Here is a 27,824-nt window from a genome sequence, read left to right as displayed (position 1 = left end):
GTGTGGCCCAGCCCATCTTTCCTGGAAAGTTCTTGGAAATCTATCAAAGGTATTTCCTTGAACACAGGGAGCGACGGCAGCCAATGCTGAGCCGGGCTGAAAACAAGCAGCAACTTTTCAGGAGCGGGATCTCCTTGAACACCCTTTTCTTCCATAGGATTTTCTGGAGAGAAAATGTGCGGCCCAGCAGAGTGAGCCTGCCTGCCTGCCTGCCATCCAGATCTCTGGCTCTTTAGACTTTCCTTGCTCGTTAATTTCGGCACACTGATGTGAATACAATACAATTCCAGGAATCCACCGCTTCCTGGAAGAGATTAAAAAGAGGCAAACAAAAGATTACTTAGTGTGGGTTTTTTTCCCCAGCGCTGCATTACTGCAAGTGCCTGCGTGAAGACTGGCTGGCTGCTGCTCTCTCCGCTCTCTTCTTCCAGACATTGAGAGAGATAGAGAGAGAGAGATTATTTATTGAGATATATTTATTATATTTTTCATTCCCTTTTTTGTACTGGCGATTTCCAGCGCCGCTGGGGAGGAGACTTCTTTTCTTCTTCAATACACTTTTCCCCCCCTTGGGTGATTTTAAAATAGTTGTTTTGATCGCTGTATTCGAGACTTCACTGGAGAGCAGCTCGGATCCAGTTTGCTGAACTTACCAGTACAGTCCAGACTTTTTTTTCCCCCCCGGATACATCCGAATTTGCTTTCTTTCCAGAGGGTGATCTCCAAGGTGTTTCTGAGAAGGCTTGTCGGGATACATTCTGCCTCCTCTCCTTACCCACCGGTCGGTTTGTGGTACCTGCTGGCTGGGAAGAAAGACAACCAGCAAGGTTAGCCGAAGGGGGAGAGCTTGGTCCCAGTGCTTTGAAGACTTGATGCTCTTTCCTTGGTCCTGGAGTGACATGATTCTCTGCGTCCAGGGGTAAGATTCCTTTCGACTTGACTCTTTCAGGTGGAGTAAGAACATTGTTGTTAATGGGTAACACGAGGGAGGCTTTCATTCACATCCATGGGGGTTCATTCACGACTGAGCCTTTGGGTATAAAGTTTTCTCCTTTTCAAAACTTATTCAGCCCTCTGCCTCCAGATGTCTTCGGAGAGATAAGCCACTGCTCCAAACACTCGTGCTGTATTTGTCCTTCTTATTTTTAACCAGAGAAACAGAAGGGGAAGTCTGTTCTTCTCATGGTGTGTATGTGTTGGAGAAAAATGGAGTGGCTCAAAATCCTTATGAACGTGGGGTGAGGGTGGGGAAAGCTGAAAGAGAATTTCAATCATGCGGTTTAATGCCCTGTGGACCAGACTGGTGTACTTTGCTGTGCACTGTAAAAGGTCTCTGGGTTTAAAAACCTAGAAGGCTTTCTTAAAAAAAAAACTTACTCTGCAGTTCACCTGCTGTGTCAGAGAAGTAAGTTCTTCTGGGTCAGAGAAATCAGTAAGTCTGAAAAATATACGCAGATGCAGAAACCGCTAATAGCTTATCTACCCAAGAACAGAGTTGTGTGTGTGTGTGGTGTGTGAGAGTGTATGTGTGAGAGGCACACACACACACAAGTGTGTAAGTCACAAATCTGTCCATATGAACATTGAGAAAATTGATATCAAGAATTGGACTTGGCAGTGGTTTTCAGTTTGACAAGATGTCCCCTATTCCTTGGGTTTTCTAAGCATTAATGTACAGAAACTTGAACTCACATGCTGAAATATTTCTTATTCCTTCTGGTCATACATCAAGGATTATATCTACGCACCCAACATCTTGTTTACAGCAACTTTGTCTGACCTCCTCACACACATAGCCATACTAAAAATACTGCATTGCTCCTACAGAAATTAAAAACTCAGCCATTTAAAACTATTTTCATTAAAGGGGACACAGCTAGTTTTTGCCTCTCCATTTTTATAGGAGTGGGAACCTCCTGTGGGTTGTGCTTCACTAGAGTGCTGATGAGACATCACAAGATTTTTCCAGATTTTCCAGTTTCTTAGTTGCCATTGCTGTTTTTTTTGTCAGTCCATGTGATGAGTCTCACAAACATATCTGTTTTAAATTTGTCTTTCATGTGTTTTTTGCATGTTTGTTTTTACTGCCATTGCCACCACTCCATCTCATTCCTTTATGATTGCTTCACAGCTCATTTGTTCCCTGAGCTTAATTTGGGCCTCCATTGCACTGTTGCATCTTCTGCCCTTTAGAAGTTACTTGTGTTTGACACAACTCCCAAGAGAGTTAAATGACATTTGCTAAGCAAAGGAACTTGGGGCTGAAGAAGTTTCCATATCTGATTGACATGCTATGAAACTTTGGCTTACTAGGAAAGTAAGCGTCTCAATAACACTGATATTTAGATTTGTCTGTACTTGTGCTATATCCTTGGTTCTCCAGACTAAAAGTTCTTTGGAGAAAGTTTGCTAATCCACTTCAAGATTGAAGAATTCTAATTCCGTTTTCCAGAGTCTTTCTACTTGAGAACAATACTAGTATTGACAAGTTGTTATCTTCACTTCTGATTTACTTATCGAGGCCCAATCCTATTCATTCCTACTACCACCCCATCAATGCAGCAGCACCAAAATGAGGACCACTGCTTCTGTAGGCTGAGGGGCAATCCAGGAGGTCTCCTCTGGGTAAGGGAACAAATGTTCCCATTCCCAGGGGTAAACCTCTGTGGCTTGGGGGGGGGGAGAGTCTACTCAAACATGTGACAGTTAAATAGCTGGTGCAATTCCATGTGGACCCACACTGCAAGATTGGGTCTGGGAACAAAGTAGGATATTGGTGGTTTCACCACTGATCCCAACTCCCTTCTGGGTCAGATCTGCCCACCCCATTTTGCTTCTCCCCCTTCCCACCTTTCCTGCTGACTTACCTACGTCAGTGATTGGCAAGAGAAATGCTGGAGCAGACAGAAAGTCACAGGCTTTCCTGCCAGTGCTCCCGACAGCATGCTAACTAGCATGCTGACAGAGGGCCTTTTGCAAGTGGCAGTGACTGCTTTATGGCATTTAGGCCAGTGGAGAACCAGGAATGAAGACACATGATAAGTATAAGATTGGGCTGTTAATCACTGGCACTATTTTGATAGGGCCATCATTTTCAATAGCATTAATGAACCCTGGCTAATTTTTGTTTAGCCCTAGAATGCCTTCTTGCATTTCTGGGTCCTGTGATTTATTCACTACACTTCAGCCCCCTCCAAAGAGTCTAGGTGACTGCCAATGTTCCCCCTAATCTTTTTTTTTTTTAATCCTCAGAATACCCCTTTGGAATAGGTTAGAAATTGGCCTCAGGTCATCAAGTGAACTCCATGAACGAGCAAAGATTTGAACTGGGGTTTCTCCAATCCATCAAACATTCTAGCTACTACTCCATACTGTCAGCATGATTCTTTTCTCTGAAAAACCACTGTTGGATGCACAAGCATTCTAATCTTCCCACACCCCTTTTGTGTGAGGGTGGATTGGTGGCTGGGCTATAGCTTTGCTTTTATTGTTCAACAGCCTGCCATGTGGCCATGACTGCTTCTGTATGAGAATGTTTCGTAAGCTGCCACCTTATTTGGTTGGTGTAGTTTAATATCTGCATCTGTTATATCATGCCCACACATCTAATCACAGATGTTCCCTAACTTACTATCACAGGTTTCATGCTCCCATAACTATGTTCCTCACCCACACACAATCTCTTTCACACCATCATCTTTCCCTCTTGCTTGATCTTCTTTGTCACATGCCCTGCAGCTCCTCACTCTGATAGGATTCCACTCCATCCTCCGCTTGCCCTGCCCAGCTAAATGTGGGGCCACTCAACTGGGCCCAATAGCATTTACCGAAGAAGATATAATGCAGAGAAAAACCTACGAGCATGATTCCATTGCAGCACACATACCATAGCTTTCAAAACAGAGGGGTAGGCAAGAATGCAATTTAAAAAAACAAAACAAACAACAAAAAAGAGGTATTTTAAACCCTTTAGACAATTTCCAAAAGCCCAAGTTCCATGGGACTCTTTGGTTTTACAAACAACAATATTTGGTCCTCCATACTTGGCAGTTAGGTAGTAGGCAGTGCCAGGCCCTTTACCCTCTCTGCCTAGTGTTTGTAATCCCAGCAAGCAGACCTCTGGCTCAAAGAATCCCTTGCCAAATGTTTATTCAGTTCAGTCACAGCAGCATGTGCCCTCTTCTCCCCTTGGCAAAGAAATCATGAGACCAGCAGTGCCATCCACAGTGCCTGTTTTTATTAGCCGTGATCTAAGGTTGGGGAGTAAAATGAATTCATTGTCCATTTGGACACTTGAACAGGAAGTCTCCATCTTTCATCATGTCTTGTACATGATGAAAGCAGATAGTAAAAGCAGAAGCAAATATTAGAAAAACTGCTGACGTGGGCTTAAAGACATTATGAGAAACAGGTTCAGCATCTACTACATTCTGCTCCTACAATATTTAAGGCTGTGATACTCTTGACAAGGTTTCCTAGAAAATTGTGATATTAATAACATAGTATCAGTGTACATGTGGCTTTACAGAGTTTCATAAGCAAGAACACGATAGGCCTTTACCACCAAGGAGTGTACAATCTGAAAGGCAAAGACAACCAAAAGACTGGTGAAGGAGACAAGGTAGCAAGAGACAAATATCAACAAGTGCCTAGATGTGATTCTAGCTGAGAATACAGACTGAGGGGTTAAGTCAAACACCGAAATAGAAGAGAATTCCCCAGGCAGTTCTACAAATTTTCTTTTCAAACCAAAAAGAAGAATATTTTCATTTGAAAGTACAAATCACCCCCAGCAATATCTTCTGTTCTACTTGCCACCTTCCCCAGTATCTATTGTTTAATCTATTGAGGACAAAGCAAATTCAGACTGTTGTGAAATTTTAAAAACACAGATGAAATACGCCCATGGATGCATGCACACATGCACTGAAGGGGAAATGAGTGCATCAAAATAAGGGGAAAAAATCAGCCAAAAATTGTGAATACTGTACTCCCAAATGCTCCAAGGACAGGAACAGTGACTCTTACATGCTGCCTTTTACAGGTTAATACGAAGGCCAGTGACTAACCTAATATGAAGGCCAGAAAAGTTTGGAACTGGGAATTGTCCCTTTAAAAGGCATGATGACCACCATAGCTATTTCCTGCCTTGCATCTTATTTAGTAATTTACTACCATGCAAACTATTGCTATGTCAGAATTTGCAGGTTGGTACCACACCCACTTTGGAGATCTATTACACAAGTTGCGAAGGAGCTAAGAGCCAGGCCAGTATAGTTACTTTTGCTTTTACAGTGCAGAGACACTCAGTTAACACAACTGAGACATGAAATACAGACATTGTTCTTGGTCATTGTTTGCACGAACTGCAAAGGTGGTTTCGTGATTGTGGATAAAAATGTGAGGTTCAGTTCAAAACTGTAGACTGGATTTCTGGCAATAGCTCAATTTGGCTATGTGACTTTTAAGAACACAGAAAGTTGCTTTATGCCGAGTCAGACCATGGTTCATCTTGCTCAGTAAACTCTAATTAATTGGTAGCATCTCTCCAGGATTTCCGGCAGCAGTCTTTTTGAGTCCTAACCGTAGGTGCCAGCAATTGAACCTGGGATCTTTTCCACAAAGCATGTGCTGTGTCACTATGGCCCCTCCTTGCCCATTGTTTGCTCTTCTGGAACAAACAATAATGACTGTGTTTCCCATACTGGGTGTTTTGTTTTTTTCCATTTCCCCCAGAATTCTCTTCCATTTTCTTCTGGGGAGATGAAAAGCTTGCAGCTCAGAAAACAAGGGCATGCATTTCTTTTGTACCGATTGCTTCTGAGTTGTTTCTCTTTCAGCATGTTCTTCCTTGTCACACTTTTAGAGTTCAGCACTGAATTAGGTTGATTGAAGCTGGTCAAGTAGCAGACTGTGGCTCTGTGGAGGTAAAAAAAAAACAACAGGCAGAGTGGTGATGAAATAGTCTAGGAATGTAAACTTATTCCCCGCTTTCATCAGGGTATCACTGACACGGCATGCAATATATGCTGTGATTCATTTTAGAGGGGCTGTATGAATTGGGCAGACTGGAATGAGCCTTGCAGATGGAATTCAAACCTTTCCATTTTGCCACATGTGTGCCTCATTGGTTTTTCAAGCTAACAAACAAGCAAATGTGAGACTTATGACTGACTTTCCAGGGTAACTTGGTGTTCCCTCTGTCTTCTGATGGGTTCAGTCTAGCAGGCGATTGAAAATGGGAGACAGCTCATGCCACTGCCAGGGAGGAGGAGACGAGGAGGAGAACAAAGCTAGCAGAAGTGTGGCAAAATCAAAGCCAAGTGCCTGCACCATACCATTGTTTTTAAGTCCACATTCTATTGTTTGAATCTCCAGTTCCGCAGATCCCTTTTTTTCTTCCTTGTTTGTTCTTCTTCACACGCACTTGCTCTCTCTCACACACAAGAATACCAAAACAGTTTGAATCACCATGTCATATCAACATAGGGGAGGGCAATTTTAGCCTTTAGAACAGCAGAGAGAGGTTGAAAGAGCGGAACATGTATGGAATGAATGACTTCCTGGTATAAGTGTGTTGAAGGAGCAAATCATTGAAAAATGAACCGTCAGAAAATGGAGGATACCACTATTTGAAACCGTCCTGAAAGAAGTGCCGCTTTAGTCTTTCACCATTTACATAGTCTACAACATTTACATTCTCCTGAAGTCTCCTTTATGTTGACGGGCTTGATATGGAAAGAGGAAATGTAGAGATTTTCACTTCCAGAAAACATTAAAGGCATCTGTAGTTTTTTAGTTTAAAAGATTTAGGGGAAAAGTCTGGAATATCTGCAACGGTGGTTTAATTGCTTATCAAAATAACATTGGATTCACAACCTTACAATTCTTTAAGGTGTAACAATTAAAAATGAAGTGTATGTATGTGAGTGTGTGTAGATAGATAGACACTGATTATATAATTCAGTTTTCCTTTAGAGAACAATGTTAAAAATAGTATTATGAAGGTAACTTCAGAGCAGCTTTTGCACTCTACTTTTTCTACTTGGTTTATCATCATCATCATCTTCATTACTTTAAGGCCCAAAAGTGTCTAAATATAAACCATTGCATCTGAAAAACAATGGAAAAAATAAAGCTCTTATTATTTCCAATGCTTTATTCAAATTTAGTTCTTAATACTTTCTAAAACTTCTAAAAGGTTTTCAGTAATTAAAAAAAATACCATTTAAGAGACTAAGGGCCCAATCCTATGGTCTACACTGCGCCTCTGCAGTGCCGGGCTCCCACCGGAGGTGGCTCAGCTTCGGCTGGCACTGAGCCACCACCCGGCGGGTGCCCACGTTCCGCAGCTCGGCGGTGCCTGCCACTGCCGGGCTGTGGAATGGCAAACGGGGTGGGGACGGGGGCGTTCTGGGGAGGGGGGAGGCCAGTGTGATGCGGGGAGGGGGCGGGGAGGCCGGCGTGACGCGGGGAGGGGGGCGTGCCTGAGGCGTGCCTGGGGGTGGGTGGGAGGAGGATCCACGGAGCTCTGCTCCGCAGGATCCTCAGCGCTCGTGGAGGCTGCGTGCATTACACGAATGCCTTTGGGCGCTGCTCTTTGGGCGCTGCTAAAGAGAGTAGCCCCATTGTGGGGCTGCCTACCTTACCCGGGGGAAGGGGACATTTGTCCCCTACTCCCGAGGTGCCTCCTGTGGTAGCGCGGGAGGTGCTGGATGCGGCAGCAGCCCTCATGATGCCATAGAGCGCGGGCGCCCCAGGCAGCTCTGGATTGGGCTGCCCCTTAGGATTGGGCTGTGACTGACTTCAGGACTAAGAAACATGCTGTGTCAAATTATCTGTAGTTATGTGGCTATAAATAAGGGGGTTATGTGAGTGGAGTGAAATTATTTATATCTTTGTGAAAGCAAAGACTGGCCCACAATGAGTGCTGTTATGCAGGTTATCCATATTCCCTCTGTGTGAAACAGTATTCCACACTGATTAGGAAGCAGAAATCCATCGATCCAGAAAGAAAAAATTGTTGACCAAATAATTGTGTTTTTGTAGAAATTATTTCTGTACAAACCTGTTTATGCAAAATGGCAATGTGATCATACAACTTGGTGTCAGGCAACGTCTAAGTAATAAAAAATGCCCTTCCTTTCAGATCCCATCCTTTGCTGGCAGAGGAGAAGATCAGCAGGCTGTCGCTTGGGGGCCTTGCAGTGAATTTGTCAGAGCAGATCATGCAGCCTCTCTCAGTCACACCCTTCCAAGAAGACGCTGCTCCTGCCATTGTGGCACCCACACTTGAGAGCAGCCCTCCTCAAACACGAGATCCAGAAGAGGACCTGCTATGCATTGCCAAGACATTTTCATATCTGCGAGAATCCGGTAAGAGCCTAAGGCAAAACTTTTGTCCCTCAGAAATAGAGTCTACCTACTATGTACTACAGTTGCTGATAGCAAGAAACTGGTACTTTGCCTCAATTAATGCACTTGAAAGATAATTATTACAGGGCTCCCTAATTTTAAATTGCCAGTGCTAGAGAAATGACACACACACAAACCTCTGTCAGGATGGCAATGGGAGTGAACAATCAGACTTTTGTTCTGCACCCAAGGGCTGCAACTAAGTACCTGAGCCAATTTTTCATGGAAGTTTATTGCCATCAGGCAAATGACAGTGTGCTGTCTTGAAAAGCTGGCTCATGGAGACTGGATCAGAGATATCTGCAGCAGAGCCAGTAGAGTCAAGGATTCAGCTTAGAACAGTGAGATCAGGATTGCTCAGCCATGAATCTCACTGGATAGCACTGAGCCAGTCAGGCTAATTCACTGAGCAGGATTGTTGTGAGGATAAAGATCACTAAAGGGTGGAGTATTCATTTAATTTGGCATTGCTCTCCCCTTTATATCCCACCCTTCCTCCAAGGAGCTTGGGGTGGCATCCATAGGTTATCACCTTTAAGCATCACAATCGCTGTGTGTGGTAAGCTAAGCTAAAAGAAAGTGACTGGGCCAGTGTCACTCACCTGAGGGTCATGACTGAGCAGAATTTCAAACCCATGTCTCTGGGGTCCCAGCCCAACACACTAACTGTTCCATCATACTGGGTGTCACTGGTTCATTTCTGTCTCTTATGAATACTCTGTACTTTTCCATAGGTTTCTGTTGCCCTGAGTCAGTAACACTTTGTCTTTCTGGATCTCAATTCTAGGTTGGTACTGGGGCTCTATCACAGCTAGTGAAGCCAAACAGCAGCTTCAGAAGATGCCTGAGGGCACCTTCCTGGTACGGGACAGCACTCACCCCAGCTACCTATTCACGTTATCAGTCAAGACCAACCGAGGCCCTACCAATGTGCGCATTGAATATGCTGACAGCAAGTTCCGACTAGATTCAAACTGCCTCTCGAAGCCTCGTATTCTGTCCTTCCCAGACGTTGTCAGTCTTATCCAGCATTACGTTCTTTCCTGCACAGTGGAGAGTAAGGGCGATGCTCCGTACGCGCCTCCCCCGCCCTTGCCGCCCATGCAAAAGGAGATGGCAGCCTCAGCAGTACATTTGAAATTGATCAGGCCGCTCAGCCGCAAGAACAGTACTCCCAGCCTGCAGCACCTGTGCCGGCTACAGATCAGCAGAGCCACTGCAGAGGCAGACCAGCTGCCTCTACCAAAGAGAATGAAGGAGTATTTGAAGCAGTATCCTTTCCGACTTTGAGGACTGCCAGGTGGCCTCAGAACAGACAGTAGCAGTGAAATAAATCCTGCCTGGACAGTAATGTGGCATTGCCCCACTGAAGTGGCGTGGGGTGAAGTGGGCTCTGGCAAGACAGGATGATCAGAAGAGATTGTATCCATGATCCCCTCCCCTTCTTTGACCTGCCTCCCCAATTTCCATTCCTATACCAGGGACAGGGCTGCTTGTACCAGTGGCATGTGTACGGTACACAATTCCAATGCCTGACCTCAGGGCTTCTCTCATTTTCTGACTGTGGCTTTGAGAAAACACGTTTGGCACGTTCACACTACTTGAATTTCAGAGTTGCCATCACACCGGGGACGTTAAAGCATTGTGACTGTCATTATTTATTTCCATGGTAGTTTTATTTGTTTCAGCACTTTTACATCTCTTTTAGATTGTGTTTTTTTCCCTTAAAAAAACATATGGGTTCAAACCCCAGAGATGGGCCAGGCCCAGCCCACTGTTCTTGGGGAAATCTGAATATAACTTCAGTCAAGTTCTCTGCCTAGCCATTGCTTTCTCCATAATGTGCCATGGTGTAGTCCTCCCAGATATCTTTGGATGTGTGTGATAGGAGTCAAAATCAGCACCCCAACTTCAGGTCCAATCCTTGTGGCACACAGAATGCTTCCTTTGCTCTCAAATAAGCTCAGGAGGTTTGGATCAATGAGGAGGATTGTTTTAGTCCCCTTCTATCTTCTCCTTTTTGAAGTGGACACTCCCAATCAGAATTAATCAATTAGATCTTAGGGATTTTTTTAATAACAAGAGCGGAGGCTCCTGAGTACCCTTCATTTGAGGCTTAGCATCCTGGCAATTCTTTTAGAGAAATGATTGCATCGCAAACTAAGGCTGCAATCATACATACTTACATGGGTGTACGTTTCATTGAACTCAATGAGTCTTACTTCCAAGTAGACATGCATAAGATTTCACTGGGAGTGTATTGGTTCTGTTAAGCTCAAATGACAACAGACTTGCACACACATCCATGCATATGTTTATTTATTTATTCCTTTGGTGAATGAACACAGCAGAAAACAGGCCAACAGCATCATCTCAACCTTACTGTAGAGCAGTGGTTCCCAATCTTTAGGAGCCCACAGAACACTGAGGCAAAAATTGAAATCATTGTGGACCACATGCAACTCCCACCCCTCCTGCACACAAAATACAATTAAATTTTTAATAGAGAAGATTTATTAGAGATGAATTAGATTTATTATTTATAGAGAGGGTTAACGGATTGCTGCTTTTTGTTGCCAGCTGCGGCAGCTGGTGGTCCATTCTCCGCCCTCACTGATGGTTGTGGGGGAGCGCTTGCTCGCTGAGATGCTAGAAGTGATAAAAGACAATCTCTTTTTCTCCTGAGACCTCGTGGACTCCTTCTAAGTGTCTCATGAACCACCTTTGGTCCATGGACACAGGTTGGGAACCAGTGCTATAAAGTGTCAATCCACCAGTTGAATGTTAGGTCACTGTATTGCAGGTCTGTTGGCATTACAAGGCTTCAAAGAGAACTGAATACTGCTGTGTTATTCACCATTTCATTTGCTTGACTCATAGACTAAAGCCAGTATTTCTTTTTGCATAATGTACTGGAATAAATTGAGAAAACAAAACTCCTCCTAGTGCAACCCCATGCATGTCTTCTCAGAAGTAAGTCTCATTGAATTCAGTGGGGCTTACTCTCAGGTAAGTGCATTTAAGACTGCAGTTCAAATGTCCTTTTTTTTTTACCTTCCTAAACTTAACCTGCGGACACTTACGAACTTTAATTCTGATTTTTGCATTGGAAAAAAGAAACTAAGGCAGCAATCCTATATGTATTTTCCTGAGACTAAGCTCCAGTGAACATAATGGGACTTACTTCTGAGTAGACATGCATAGGCTTACATTGCAAGTATCACCCCTAGCTTTTGTCGGGTTGTTTTTTTTAAACACCACTTGTATTTGCTAGAATGGAGGCCAAGACTCCAGGGTTGGTTGTATCAAGGTTAAGATAATCCCTTGGCATTAATCCTGCCTTCCATTGCTTCCTCAGCCTTGTGTCATATTCTGTAAGGGTGGAGAATGCACATGATTGATGGTCCCTCTACATTATATGTCTAAATCTTCAGAACAATGATGAGTATATACACATTTTTGTAGGCCTGGAATTTACAGAGAGAGGTGCTATTCAGAGGGAGACATGCATGAAAGGTAATGCTCTAGAGCAGGGGTCTCCAAACCCCAGCCCAGGGGCCCGATGTGGCCCACACCAAGCCTCTTTCTGGCCCACACCAAGCCTCTTTCTGGCCCGCAGCCAACCTCTTGTCCCCTGAAAGCCTCTGGCCCACTCAACTGAACATGACCAGAACTGTGCTCTGATTGTGACTGGAGGGTGTTCTGAGGGCCAGAGAGGTGGAATGAATGAGCCCATTCATTCATTTATTCACTCATCTAAGTTCCATCTCTAATTTATTTATTAAAATTTTATATTAAATTTTTTTTCTGGCCCTCCCCACCACGCCAGATATTTTATGTGGCCCTCTGGCCAAAAAGTTTGGAGACCCTTGCTCTAGAGGTAACGTGAAAGACACATAAGGAGCCTTCTGGTTCCTATCTTGCTCCCACCAACAATCTATTATGGCCTGGTGTGTTTAGTCAGTGTTCATTTCTTTTCCTGTTTTTACAGAATTTGTTGTATTTCTGGTTTTATTTTGGATACTTTGTAATTGACAGAATGTGTGCATGTGTGACGTCTGGTTTGATGATCACTGAACGTTCCCCCTTCCTTGTGCATTATGGCAGAGGATGGAGCAAAGCAAATGAGTGTGAAAAAAGATATATTAAAAAAATACAATAAATGATATTTTTAAATATATTGTCACTGTAATGTGTTCTTTCCTTCTGGATGAGTGAGGTGAATTTCTAGTTACTGAATGTACAATAGTGATTTCAGCAAACCTATCTGCTAATTTCCCAGTCCTAAATAGAAACTGATCTATCTGCTGCAGCATCACTGTTATAGAATTCCCTGTTTTGTGACATTGCAGTCACACTGCTGTTCAGACTGCAAGGCTGTAAAAACTGCAGCTTGATTAGAATCAATACTCAGCATGATGCTTTAATCAATGCTTCAATCAGTGAAGAACATACAGACTCCCTAAAGTCAGGACACAGAACACCCCTCCTTGGTACTTCTTACAAAGACACTTGTATTTCCACCTTTCCTTTCCTAGCTGTGTCAAAGGTATACACAGGAGAAAAAAACAACAATCTTGTCTGAAACAATATGAGATGTCGTCTTGATGCATTGGAGATCAGCAATGACATAAGATAGCAATAATACAGTATTGCAAGGAATATTAAGGAAAAATGATTGGGAAGCTAATGGCTCAGTTGATTCTTTCAAGGGTAATTTATCTAAAGGGTTTAAAAGAGCTCTCTTACATAACCATCTGCACAAGCTCATTGACAGAGTGTAAACAGTCCTATAAATTATACCTGTGAGACAGTGGCACATGTATATGTAGGGGACGATATGTAGGGGAACATTCCCTTACCAAAGTGATTCCCAGAGTCAGATTTTTATTTGATTCTTATCACTTCAAGTGGTAAAACAGCCATAACGTTATCCCAAGTATGGCCAACATGATTCAAGCCATAGCTGCCATGTTTATGAGGGTGCTGAAGCACAGACAGCATAAAGAAGAGTGTGGGCGCAATCCTAACCCCTTATGTCGGTGCTTTCCAGCACTGACATAAGGGCAATGCAGCTCTGAGGTGAGGGAACAAACTTTCCCTTACTTTGAGGAGGCCTCTCTGAGTGACACCCAACTGCAGGATGCCGCACACGTCACATTGGCACCACTGAGCCAGTGCTGGAAAGCACTGACTTAAGGGGTTAGGATAATAATAATAATAAATAATAAAACTTTATTTTTATCCCGCCCTTCTCCCAAAAAGGGACCCAGGATTGCGCCCTGTTGTTAATACCACATAGGACTTGGACTAAGAAGACTAGTATTCAGAATCTGGCTTGGCCTTGAAACTTACTGTGTGACCCTGAATGGATCTCTCCTTTATTTAAAACATTTATATCCCACCTTCCCCCCCTCAATTGGGATGCCTTACAAACATACATTAAAACACAACAATAAAAAATTAATACAAAGGCAGCAGTACATATACATAGCAACAAACCCTCTCCTAACCCTGTGCCACCCAGTGCAGTCTTTCCTGCTCTGACCAGGACTGGGTTGGGATCCAGCCTGGCTGAGCAGGCTCTTGAGCCACTAGAAAAGCCACTAGAAAGGACATTGTGCTGAGGTGAAAGGGGACAGTTACTACCGCCAGACTACCACAGGAGTGGAAGGATGGCAGGGGGAGAATGGAACGGGGCGGGAAGGGGTGGGAGGCGGCAGGATTGGCCGTGCTGGTGCATGCCAAATCCTATTCGTATTTTTGGGTTTGAAAGCCTGTCACAGCGCTGCTAGGACTTGCATCATTTGGCAAGTGTAGAACTGAGTAGCCCCATTGCGCAGGCTGTGGCTTTACCTCAGATAAGGGAACCTCAAGTCTGCTCCTTTCCAGCGCTGGATACAGCACGGGGGCACACAGCCCCGCTGCGTCAGCGCTGGTTAGGATTGGGCTGTTCTTTTCATAACAGTGAGCACTGTCTCAATGCACCCCCCATTACCATTCATGACAGTATTGCATATTGCTATATCCTTTCCTCTGCTGCCACTTAATTTTAGTAGCATTTCCTGTATTGGTTCCTGAAGCAAGTGTGTCAGTAGAATAACCATAGCAATATCATAAGAAGAGTCCTGCTGGATCAGATCCAGGGCCCTTCTAGTCCAGCTTCCTGTATCTCACAGCAGCCTGCCAGATGCTTCAGGGAGCACACACAAGACCACAAGATCTTGCATCTCGCTGCCACTTCCTTGCATCTAGTATTTTATTTACACTCACACCCCCCAGCAAAGACATCAGATTGCATGCGAGTTTGGCCTGTGTTACTTTATTAAATGCAGTGACCAATTTCCTTTTTATTTTTTTTTAAAGGAATGTTATCAGAAAGCCTAATCTCACAATCTGGTTGTACTTAGCTTTATGACTCAAACAGATTCAACAACAGAAGCTTTCTAAACTGACAGCTGTTATTGGCAAAGGGGTGGAAATAGCGTTGGTGTGCTCTTTTACATATACATTCTAGCAACTCACACTAATAAAAGTTTTAAAAGGCATCCCTTCCCCGCCCCAGGGCAAAACAAGTATAAAATAGTGGTACCAATTCACCAAGAACAAGAAAATATAGATTGTTCCTAAGAAATAGAGGTAGCTGGAATATCCCTGAAAAAGTTGCAACAAAACATCCGAGTCACTTAAAGAGATTTCTTAAAAATAAGTCTCAGTATTGGACAGTTTTAAAATGTGCAAGTATTTAAGTGAATCATTGCTTGTATAATTGGGTACTGGATTTTTAACGCCTCCAGAAAAACAGCCGTATCACATACTATGGCAAAATGAGTTTATTGTTCGGGGAAGTTTATTCTACTTGGTTCTTCTACTGGGTGGTACAGTCAATCAATTTTCAATTAATTCTGTTTATCTGCTCCGATGATTCTATGTCGATACACACCATATTTGATTTTGAATACGCCAGATATTTATTTTAAAAGTATACCGTGTTTTTCTCAAGGTTGATTCAAACATACATAAATACAACTTGACAATGTCAAATAATAACAAAAATGAATAGCAGCAAACCATCACAAATAACAAGATCAACACAACCCAAGAACCACTTTACCCAAAACAAACTTAGTTCACCAGGGTGGAAATTTCACAAAGCAGGAGCCACTACAGAGAAGGCCCGCTCTCAAGTCATTACCTAATGCACCTCAGAAGGCAGTAAAACCTCAAGATGGCATCCCTAAAAGTTCTTATTGGGCAGACAAATTCATGTGGAGGAGGATGGTCCTTAAGATAGCCTGACCAAAGATGGGTAACCTTGAATCATACCCAGAAAAAAACTAATGCAGTTGGTATAACCAATAGCCAACAAACCAATGCAGCTGGTGTAATGATCATATACTCTTGCTCTTGTTAGTAGTCTTGCAGCTGCATTCTGTACCAGTTTAAGTTTCCCAAGTGTCTGTTATGGACAGCCCCATGTAACGTGTGCTGCAGTGATCTCATAGAGAGGTAACAAAAAAGGCCTGGATAACTGTGACAAGTTATGTTTGAGACAGAAACGGGCACAGCTGGAACACCAACTTAAGCAGGACAAAGGCACCTTGAGCCATGACTGCCACTTTGACACCCAACAGCAAGAGAATTAGGGCTGTTTCAGTTGCAAAACCAGACTGGAAGCAGAACTGAAAAGGATCCAGATAATCAGGCCTCCTCCAGGAAAACCTGAAGCTGGGTCACCCCAACATGCTTAAATACCTTGCTCAGTGAAGCAAACTGAAGACTGGCTATGCAAAGTAGATTTTGCTCAAGACAGGATTCCAGGAAAAAGATAACAGCCCAGAGATGTATACACCTGCTGTTTTCTACATCAGCCAGTTGGAGTTGGCAGAAGTATTAATTCGTTCCTAAAGAAGCTTGTATTTAAATTAAAGCCCAATTTCTTATGGTACATTAAGATAAGATGAAGATAAAAATGAACCATCAGAACATTTAAAATGGTAAAAGTTCTCAATATACAGCAATTAAACCATTTGCACCTAAAGTATAACAAAATGGTCCCAATGACAATATAAACTGACATTATGTCAATGTCCTGTTACAATACTCCCCTATTCTCATTGGGACATTGGACAATATTAGGCTAATGCCAAAAAAGCATGAAGTCTAAGCGTGGTTAAAAAACCATTTTTCCTTTCCCCCCTCCCTCCCCATAATAAGCCATGTGAAGAATGGAATTTTCCAAAGGTGACTGCAGGTTATGCTGGCAAACTGCCTGGACCCAATAGGCATGGCATGAACACAGGAACACCCTATCATCAAAGCGGTGGGCATGACCCTCCCTGAGTCAGGACTCATTCACCCACCCACTTTCAAAGAGATGATAATTGCCATGGTCTGGGAGCCCCATATTGACTTCTTCCTTCATCTGGAACTTGCAAGGTCTCCCTGCGCGTGTGTGAGGGAAACCTGTGCAGTGTTAAGGTGCCTCCAGCACACCTCCATAGCTCAGCCAGTCACCTGAGGCATGGACTGTGCTGCCATCCTTCAAAGGGGAGCTGAAGCACTTGGTGCCCCCATCATACTCTCTCTTCTATCTTAGGATTTCATCTGGTTTGGTCCTAATGCAGTGGTTTCCCCACATTTTGAACCAGGACCCACTTTTTAGAATGAGAATCTGTCAGAACCCACTGGAAGTGATGTCATGACTGGAAGTGACATCATCAAGCAGGGACATTTTTAACAATCCTACCCACACTTACCCAGGAGTAAGTCCCATTGACTATCATTGTTAAAAGATTATACATAGTAGCTTATCAAAAGTACAGGTCTGTAACAATTCCCCAAATGCAGTCACATCCCATGGTAGCATCTAGTCTAATATATTAAAAATAAAATATGGAAATGAATGTGAACCCACCTTAAATTGGCTCGCAACCCACCTAGTGGGTCCTGATGCACAGTTTGAGAAACACTGTCCAAATGGATTTAGCCATCCCAGAATCTCAATCCTGAAGGCTCTGAGTTCTCCAACCCTTCTAGCCGCTTGCTGGATGCACCAATTAGAAGGTGCAAGGAAAGGTATTTAACAGATCAATCCATCAGCTTCTTTTGTCTACCTTTAAATATCTCCTGCTCTCCTTCTGTACTCCCCTTTCATCTCACTTGCTCTTAGTCACAGCGGAAAGATTTGTTTTCTTTTATCTTTCACTACAGTGAGGTGGAACTCAGGAATTTCCCTCCAACTTTCTTTTGGCTGACATGATGAAAGGGCACCCAGTCCTTCCCCCATCCTTTATCCTGAGAGCAGGAGGTTTCACAAACCTTGAGCAATAGCCATTGCACTCTCAGGATATGAGAGCCAGTTGGTCTCCTACCTTCCATGAAACTTAGTGACAACATTTTTCATCCTCCACTTTCCAACCAAGCTTCACTTTGCTCAACTGCAGAGCACAGCTCTGTTCCCACTTTCTCTCAGCCCTAGACCCTTGCAAAACTGAGCAACATCTCTTGCCTAACCAACATTTTATTTGGCCTCCTTTTATTGTTGATGTTGGCACTTGTTCACTGGGAAACAATAATACTTTATTGAATTTAGAAATCCGAGTTACTTCCATATGCAATAAACATAGGAAACAAATTCCTGTCCATTAAGGGTCAAACAACATATTGTGTGGAATACCGATTGGTTGTTTGTTTTAATAGTGACTGGAGAGTTGTGAAATGGGATGGGATAATAGCAAACAGGTAGAAAGGCTCTTGGATGTTGTCTTCATTGTGGTTTTAGTTCTGATTGCAACCCCCTCCATGCTATTTTAGCCAATGGCTTTCAATGGAACTTTTTTTCTAATTAAAATAGAGTGTGGAGGCCTACTGAGGATTGGACCCACTTTGACTGGGGCAAAGCTCTAAAGCCTTCCTACTCTCTCCCACTGCTATTCTGCCATATCTCACACAGGGAATTACATGTGCCTATCTCTAGATCCAAGCCATTGAGTGGAGCAGGCCTAACTCTGTGCTAAATTGTGTCAGGCTTTGGATTGACTCATAGGCACATGCTGTATCCTAACCCCTCTGGCCAAGCCGGTTTTACACCGGGCTTCTCAGATTTGCATCAGCTAAATAGTTGGCGCAGATCCAAGAAGCCCCATAGGGATCCAACATAGCCCCATATATGCAATGTTACATAGGGTAACATCGTCAGCCTGGGAAGGCAGCTCATCTGAGAGAAGGAAAACTCTGATCCCAAACCTCCACTGCCTTGTGGCTACATCCAGTTATGGAAAAGGCTTCAGGAGTCAACCTCGAGGCAAAATCCGGAGCTGGAGTCCCTGAGGCAGTTCATGGCTGAACACAGTCACGTTCTGGCAACTCCTGCGACGCCGCTGGAACCAACCGTATTGGCCTCTGCCTTTCCATTGGACCATTTCAGCGACGGGGAGAGGGGGGATTTGCTGCATGGGTAACAGCCTATCCTCCATACCTTCTTTACCCAGGCTTCACGCACTGGAGAGGACACTCTGTTCCAGAATCACCATTCAGAGCGTGACACCATATTCTTCCGAGACTGAAGGATGCCAACAACAACATAGGGTAAGGGGGGAAATATCCCCGTACCCCTAGGTGACCTCCAGCCTGCTCCTAACCCGCATTGGATATAGTATTGCATTGGATATAGTACAAACCATTGTGGCCTGGCTGTACCAGCACAGGTTACAATTGTGTAGTAAAGTTCAGAAACATATCGCTCTCATGAAGACAGATTAGGTGACTTCACCTACATCTCATGTAATCTTAATGACAATATCATAGTCCTGCATCTTGAAGACATTTTGCCAAGATAAATGTGTTCTTGTTAAGAGAAATCTCTGTGCCAGGTTTGAGACCGGATTGAATTTATTTTTATAGCTGAGTAATAAATCTCTGAAAATAGAGGTGTGAATGGATATGCAGACAGGCCTTAATTATAACAGCATAAGATTCTGTGCTGCAATAAACCTCTCTAAATTCAAATGCTGTTTGCACAATGAGCAAACAGATTAGATCAGCACATTTTACCCAGGTAGTATTTCAAGTAAGGATTGTAGGCATGCATTAGCAATTATAACAAAGCACAAACCTGGTTAATTCAGAGGGGAATGGCAGACTTGGTGACAAGTTATAGTCTGCTTCTGGAAGCATGGCATATTTGGTTGAATATAGGCAATCATTGACAAACAGTTATGTAGCATGGTGTGCATTTAACTACACAGAAAACTTGTTGTTTGTATTGTTACACTGAACAGTAAGGAGAATCTTACCACATATATGCATCAGATTAGAAACCAACAAATGTGTTGATATCATAGCAATGACACAGGGACATCACACCAATGACACACTGATATCATGGTGATGGCATACTGATGTCACGGTGATGTTAGGCTGATGACATGGTGACTGTGATGATATGCTAAAATTACAGTGCTCTGACATCAGGATGCTAGTCCATGGATAATAGAATGTGTCCATGGACACTGGGGTTGTTACTGGGAAAGGCTGTGCCAGTAGGCAAGGAGTAAAAGTAAGTGTAGCATAATCAAGAAGAGAAATATCAGAAAGTTGAACCAAAGTTTTAGCTACATCACTAGAGCTAATTGAGTGAACCCTTGCAAAGAACTTTTGCTTTCATTATTGTCAAAAAAAACATGTAATTTGTCTCACTGATTGAAACGAAACATCTTTCCTATTCCATATTCTAATTTTGACATGAACCTTTAGCTCAGTTCTAACCCGTATTCACAATTTATGGCAAACTGGTACATCTTGTGTCACAGTGCTACCAACACCCATGTCTAAAGAACGCCAAAACACAAAATTGCTTCAGCAAACCTGTCACTGTTTCGACCTACCATAGGCCTAGGCTACACATGCTATCAAATTAGGTAGCACAGTGTTTCTCAACGTTTGTCCTCTGCTGTACACACGGTCCACCTATTTGAAGTACCACTGAAGTAACTGGTGATGACATCATCCAAATGCAATGATGGGAGGCCAAATGCAATGTGACAAGCACCACTTAGTGGCTCAGGGTAGATGGGAGGGCTTTTACAAGCATGGAAAATCATGCTTTGGAGCCTCCTACTGCTGTTTGTTATGTCGCATTCCTGGTCTCACTACTTGGTGGCAGGTGCCACGAGTACCACCAGATACCACCTCAAGTACTACTGGCTGAGAAACACTGTGGTAGCAGAATGCATTGTATCCCTTCAGATTATATTTAAGAGATACTATTTTGCTAATTTTCCCCACGTAAAAAAATCTGTGCATGAAGAAAACCACCACGTTAGAGAGCTACACTAGATGTGTGGGGCAAACACAAGTATGTTCAAATGTGTTTGCATACAAAGTCATGGTGGGAATGGACTCTTTAGGCAAAATGGAGCATGTGGAGGAGGAAAGCAAATCCTGCCCTTTTCCACTTTACCTCATTGCATTCCACTGCTTTAACCCATTCTGGCTCCATTCGTGGACGTGATTTGGGCAGGGAGAAAATAGCTTAAAGAAACCAAGTGCAATGAGGTATGATATAGTATTTTTGTAGAGCAAATACTAAAGGAGCCTAAAAGGAGACCTCCACTCTTGCTTTGTATGCAACAGGGCAAATGTGTGTTTAACAAACATGCAGCTGCCACGCAACGTAAAAAGTGGTACCTCACTGGCAGTGTGAAGTGGTACATTCCATTCTACCCTCTCAAGTCTCCTTCACTTCATTCCACTGAATGGGTAGATCCAGTACTTGATTACATACAAGGTACTTGTTCCTGTTTTCTTCCAGGAATAGAGCTGACTAATTGTTGACCTTTTGTAAAGCAAAGAACTGATATGTTCATGGAGGTCTTGATCCAGAAGACAATTGAGCTGTGAATTTGTGATTCACGTGCTGTTGAACTCACTCCTATGAGTACTTGCTGCTTCAGGTTGTAAATGAACCTGTCAGTCTCCAAGCAAACTAACTGAGCTATGTTAAGAAAACCTACCACTTAAGTGGTGTCATACGGTGCTCACACTATGGGGGAGTCTACTAGAACTGAGAGAGGGAGAGTTCAACCTGGATGAAGGAGGTTGTCACATTGAAAGGCATTTTACTGACACTGCAAAAACATTTACTGGTCACTCACAACTGTGGGCAGGAAACAAGGGAAGTGGGGAGGGAAGTGGAGATGAATGGTCACAGCAGACAGCTGGAATATGACCTCACACATCAACCTGAAATCTCTTTGGATAGAAAATCAGATATTTGGATTGTCCAATGATTTTTTTTTAATTATGCAGAAAGAGAGATAGCAAATTTACCACCAAAATACAGTGTGATTCTCACATGCCTAAAAATTCTACATAAAGATAATGCAAGAAATCTAGAGAGGAAAAAAATGGTTACTTGCTGCCTACTCAAAGTTTATTGACACAGAAGGAAATTGACTTCATGCTGTATTTAATCCAATTTTTCCTGTAAGGACTGTTGTAAAATAATGCTATTTTTATTATTACAAAACCGAAAAATAGATTTTATATTAAAATTAACATTTTTACCAGCGTCTTCCAGTACAAATGGTTTTTTTAAATCAGACAGCAATTCAACCCAATCATTTCTCATAATGCACCTCCCATTCCATTTCCCATTATGCCAGAAACAAATAATTTCAGCGAAAATCCAAAATGTTACATTTAAGAAAGCAGAAACACTGCCTTTCAAAATTTCACACAGTACCCATGCTTGACAGTAACTTTGTTCAAGAATATAATGAATAAACTAGTATGTTTGTCTTTTAAAGTACTACCCAAGGGTGCAGCATTCCATAAAATGTATTTAGTATCATGCAATATTTCTTGTAACTGGCCCTTGGTATATGTCAAACAGGATTAGTAAACCATACAATATCAGTGAACAGAACTAAGAGCTGAACAGAGTGAAGTTTGGGGGGGAAACATACTATCCCATACCAAAGTATTACTTCAAGTCATGATCTGAATGATATATATTCAAAAATCAACAAGCCCTAGACTTCATACAACATAGTGATACGGGCAAGGTAAGACAAGGAGAATGGTAGTATTGGTTTCAAAAGATGCCAAAATCTGTCACCGATGCAGCTGAAGGTGAGGCACAAATTAAGTAGAAAGGGTGGGGCAAGACAACAGGGGTTTGCCTGGCCAGTCTCTCTGCCATGGCCTGCCCTCTCTTTGCCAGCGTGGAATATCCTTGCTTGAAACAGTCTGATCCTTCATTCAAGACTTTGTTGCAGCTTGAGTCCTGACAAAGACAGAATTATGGCTGTCTTCAGTGAAACAAGGCTTGCATTTATTCACATAACAAGATAGACTTGGTCAATTTTTGACAAAATGGAAATATCACCTCAAGATATGACAAAGTGATGATCTAATCCTACACACTGAATACTCCAACAGAGAACCTTGGCCTATTTTTGCTTATGGTCTGTGTGCTATCTTTGTTGGTTCCTCACTTAATATTGGCATTTAATTTTGAAAATCAGATTTGAAAAGTATGAAAAAAGGAGGAGTGGAGATCAAAAATCTTATTTGGTATTTCCAAGTAACATTGGAAGCTTTCTTGCCTAAACATACGGTAGGTCAATAGCAGTTAAATTCCCTACAATGCTCATTAAAGCTACATTTAGTTTAACCCATATTTCCAATCACCCTGCAATTCTTTGTTTGCTGTAATTAACCAATTTCTGTTCAGCCCACAGGTGTACACATTTGATCCCTGTTGTGCATATGAAACGTTGGGCAGAAATGGCTTAAGCCAATTTCCTTACAGCAACTACCTTTGAAGCAGAAATTTTTATTGCATCATTGCTCTAGTTAAGAATGAGAATTCTTGCCTAGAATTCTCCTAGAATTCTTGCCTATATCCATTCATTTGGCATGGCTTCTGATTTAGACAAAGGACAATGCCTTATCCACTGCTAGTAAATTTAATGCTTCACATCACCAGTTCCCACCTGCCAGTGAGATGCTGCAACTCTTAAACTTCGGAAAATATTTAGGTTGCAATCCTATCCTGCACTGGAACAGGCAAGCCAGGGCGCTTGTGCTATATCCAGCTCAGGATAGGGGCCATAAGCGGCTTAGTCAGAGGCAAGGGGAAACTTTTCCCCTTACCCCTGGATAAGGGCTGCTGGCCCCAATGGGCCTCCTCGGACTTGCGCCACCTCTGAAGGTGGCACAAGTCTGAGGAGAGTGGAGTGGCTTTAAGTCGCTTTGTTCTCCCCGGCAACAGGAGTTGGGATCTGGCATAACTGACAGATCCCAGCCCCGCCTCCTGCTCCTCGCCCGCCTGCCCGCCCCTGGGGCCACCCATCGCTCGCACTCTCCCCAGCCAGGAATGCCTCCCTCTGCCTCCCCGTCTCCCTGCTGCCTACCCTTTCTGCTTGCATCGGCCCAGCAGAGCCAACGCAAGCATCTGAGGGGAAGCCGGCACAGAGGCTTCTTTCAGCCTCCGCAGACGGGTGCTCCTTGGAGCACCGGCCCGGCTTCCCCTCATCAGTGGCGTCACTAGGATTTGCGTCACCCGGTGCAGGAGGCCTGCGCGTCACCCCCTCCAGTGGGTGGGGCAACGCCCCAGGTGGTGGGCGTGGTGATGTACCATCACCCCACCCCCACTGGTTTTTTGGCTATACTTTTTGTTAGAACACAGATATTTCAATGTGGTTTGTTTCATTGCATTCTGCATGAAATTACGCATTGATTGATATATAACATGATGGTATTATTCCTCCAAACTCTGATTTTAGTGATTTTGAAAACTTGTAGAGTCACACACACACACACACACACACACACACACACACACACACCTGTGTCAACTTACTAACACCTTATTACAGCAGTTCTTAACCACTTTTTAGAATGACAATCTGTCCAGGACCCATTAGAAGTGATGTCATGGCCAGGTGACATCCTCAAGCAAATTAAAATAAAGAATTATAAATAATTAAATTAAAATAAAAGAAATATTTAAATAAGGAGGAACCAGTCCTGTTCCACCAAGTGAATCTACTCTGAAGTAAGTCCTATTGTGGTCAATGGGGATTACTCTCAGGAACGTGTGGGTTGGATTGCAGCCTGTGAGCCCAATCCTATGCATGTCTACTCTGAAGTAAGTCCCATAGTGGTCAATGGAGCTTACTCTGTAGTCTGCCTGCAATAACACCCCCTACCCCCCAAAAAAAAGAATCAGTGAGATTTCCAGCCCTCTCCAGTGCCCAGTTTAAAGTTCTTCTATTTCAGGCATATCAAGATAAAGACCCACCTGGCTTTACAAGTGCAAAATAGAAAACTTTCCCCTTACCAGCTGAAGTCTCTTTTTTCCCCCTTTTTAGTGGGGGGGGGGCTGGCCCCCTTCTGGAGCATTTATTGCTCTCCAGCTCCATTGGATCAGGACCATTCTGGTGTCCTCACATTCCCCTTTGCCTGGCCTGACCACCAGCCAAGTTTCCGGTTTTTGGGCCATACCTTTTGAAGGAAATGAGCTGTTTCAATTCTGTTTTTTGCACTGCATTCCGCTGGACATTCCACATCCAATGGTGTATGGCATGACAGGGTATCTCCTAAAGCTGAGATTTTAGCACGTCACCCCCCCAGGGCACGTCACACCCCGGTTCATCACCCTGTGCGGCCCGCACCCCCCGCACCTCCTCACAACGCCACTGCTCCTCATGGAGGCACAAACGTGTTTTACAGCATGTTTGCGACCTTTCCAAGGGACTTTGCCTGGCCCAGCTACAAGTTAGGATTGCGCTTTAAGTTAAATAAAAAAGCCCCCACAACTATACCCACAGATCTAGAGTAGCCTGTGCCTTGAGATAACAAAAGTGATAGCTCATTGTTAGACCAAGATAAAATATTTAAAGCTGTGCTTTGAATCAATTGTGGGTCTGCAATTTCCAATTGCAGCAATACCAGGTACAATGACTGAACATTTAAAACAAGTTCAAATGCCTTCATTATTGTGGCAGATGTTCAAATGCTTTCAGTTAAATACTGTCACTTCAGTTATCTGAGGTTCTTAGAAAGAAAGCCATACTCTTTCCACTCTGAAATACAAAACCTGCTGGCTTTCCATAGCAATTGAATGGAATATTGCCTTTAAACTGCTTTTTCATCAAATTTGGTATAGGGAGAAGACCACTGGTATGCTTGGGCAAACTACATAGTAAGTTTCCCCTCAATCTCAGTTTCACCAATTTATGGGGTGTGGCATTTGTAATAATCAAATCAAATCAAATAATCAAATTTGTAATACTCAAATCAAATCAATTACAAATCAAATGTAATAATCAAATAATCAAATCAAATAATCAAAAGCTTTAGTTTATTATTATGATCATTAACCCGATTAAAACTCACACCTCTAATGACTTTCAGCACAGAATTCATTGAACATGGGTGTTCATGGCTGAGGAGAAACCACAGACATATGCTTGCATCATAGCTATTCAGTTAGTTGTGGCTTGTTACAGAAACACCCAAAACTCAAAAGTGGCATTTGCCCTCTTTTCAACATTCATATGGGGTTGTGGTTGTATATCATCTGCATTCCAAGCTTATACAGGAATTCTGATAGTTTAAACTTCTAAAGAATCCTGGGAATTTTAGTCTGCCGAGGGGTCTGAGAAGTCAATTAGAGCTCCTTAGAGAAGGCATGCCAGTTAAATTCGTTTCAGTCTGTAGCACATGGATACATTCCTCAGCTCTTTCTATGTTACATTGTTTTTGACAGCCGTCATGAGAAGGGCCAAGAGTATTACAGTATGTGCTTCTAGGGATGCCTTCTGGCTTTTCAGGAACAGACTCAGCCAGGTAAGAACAAGTTTATTTTGTTAAGAGCATACCGCTAGACAAGAAGTCTCTGACCACTAAAATACAGCTAATTTATCATTAGTTCTGATTCCCATATATCAGTCAGAGCCAGATGACTCTCTAGCATTAACCCTCAAAATATCCACTCAATCCTATATACACCTTAATATACAGAGCTGAACATAACTAAGGCAATAAATGTCTCTATAAAAATACAGAACTTAAGGATGATTGCATGTTTTCTGGCACTTTGTAGTTTGTAGTCTGTTACGTTTCCATTATAGAAAAACGTATGCCCAAATTAGATGCGCAATTAAATGTGCAATATGGCTAGATGGGGGTGGTAAGTTTAATTTGTAAATAGTACACTGGGGTGGGGGTGGGGAGAAACATAGCAAAACTAGAGCAAAAAAGGACTTTACTACTTTGCCCCTGTTTCAGCTTTTATCCCAATGGTGACTCTCCCATGCTCTGTTTTCAGTGGAGGGGATACTTTTCTCCCTTTACTGTGGTTTCTTGGACACCTTTGCAAACTGGACAAACCTGACAACATCTCAGTCAGCTTTGGCCTCTAATTAAGACATATCTTTGCTAAAAGGTCATCCACCCACAACAACATCAGAGTTGTATTTTTGTCACATTTGATTTTCCTTTTGATAAGTTATGTTCCACTGGCTGCAAAACTTCTGCCATTTTGTGCCTCTTTCCCCAAGTACATCTGGGAGACTCACTACTAAATGTCAATTCAAACACGAGTGTTTTTTTTTTTAAAGATGTAAACACCTGAGATGTTTTAAGTCTATAGCTAAAAATGCGAACTGTGAAAACAGTAACTGCATGTATCATCACAAAAGAGTGGTGATTGGCTGTGGCTGTCTGTTAAATGTGCACTCAGTGGCATAAACCACAGCTGGTATTGGAGAAGGGCAAGCACTCACTCCTTGCTCCACTGCTGGGCTCCTGTAATTACTTGAAAGGCACTTTCGCATACTCAAAGAACGTTTTTAATTACCATCAATCAATATATAAAGGTTTACCATGGGCTCCATCAGTTGGAGACAGATGGGGAAGAAAACTTTGAAACTTGAAGGTAGCCAATATGCTCCCTTCCAGGCCACAGATCTCACCTGTCATGTCATTCCTCTTCCTTTGTGGGAGGGGATGTGTAACACTCTCTCCATCACTTAGGGGAATACTTGACTCTGATTTCCTCCCCTTCCCTTTTTGAGGAGGAGGAATTTGTTCAAGTAAGCAGGAGGCTTCTACAGTGGCCTATTTTTTAGTTGTGGCAACTGCTCATGCAGTTGATGAGTAACTGAGTGAAATGGGGAAATTCAGGGAAAAGGGGTGGAGGGAAATTATAACTGAATCATAAACTGGAAATTGGCTGCAATTCTAAGCATGCTTATGTGGCAGTGAAGTAAATCAAAATAATTAGGACTTATTTTAGAGAACATAGCATTGGAGTATTAATGTTAAATATACTGCTATTTCTCTTTCTCAAATTCAGTGTGGGATAAAGTTCAGCTTCCCATGTGTTTACCAAT

General features: G+C 42.9%; 1 protein-coding gene across 1 annotated transcript; it reads left to right on the top strand.

Moving 5' to 3' along the window:
- Positions 1 to 97: 97 nt before the first annotated feature.
- CISH (cytokine inducible SH2 containing protein) lies at positions 98 to 12,573 on the top strand. Its single transcript, XM_066617851.1, has 3 exons — positions 98 to 919; positions 8,150 to 8,376; positions 9,203 to 12,573. Exons 1-3 carry the CDS (start codon positions 873 to 875, stop codon positions 9,703 to 9,705), a joined length of 777 nt encoding a protein of 258 aa, XP_066473948.1. The 5' UTR covers positions 98 to 872; the 3' UTR covers positions 9,706 to 12,573.
- The last annotated feature ends 15,251 nt before the right edge of the window (positions 12,574 to 27,824 follow it).

Source organism: Tiliqua scincoides, chromosome 2, assembly GCF_035046505.1.
Source record: "Tiliqua scincoides isolate rTilSci1 chromosome 2, rTilSci1.hap2, whole genome shotgun sequence".
In the NCBI taxonomy this organism is placed as follows: Eukaryota; Metazoa; Chordata; class Lepidosauria; order Squamata; family Scincidae; genus Tiliqua; species Tiliqua scincoides.
Note: the sequence above shows the minus strand (reverse complement) of the source record. Positions and strands in the feature narration are given on the sequence as shown.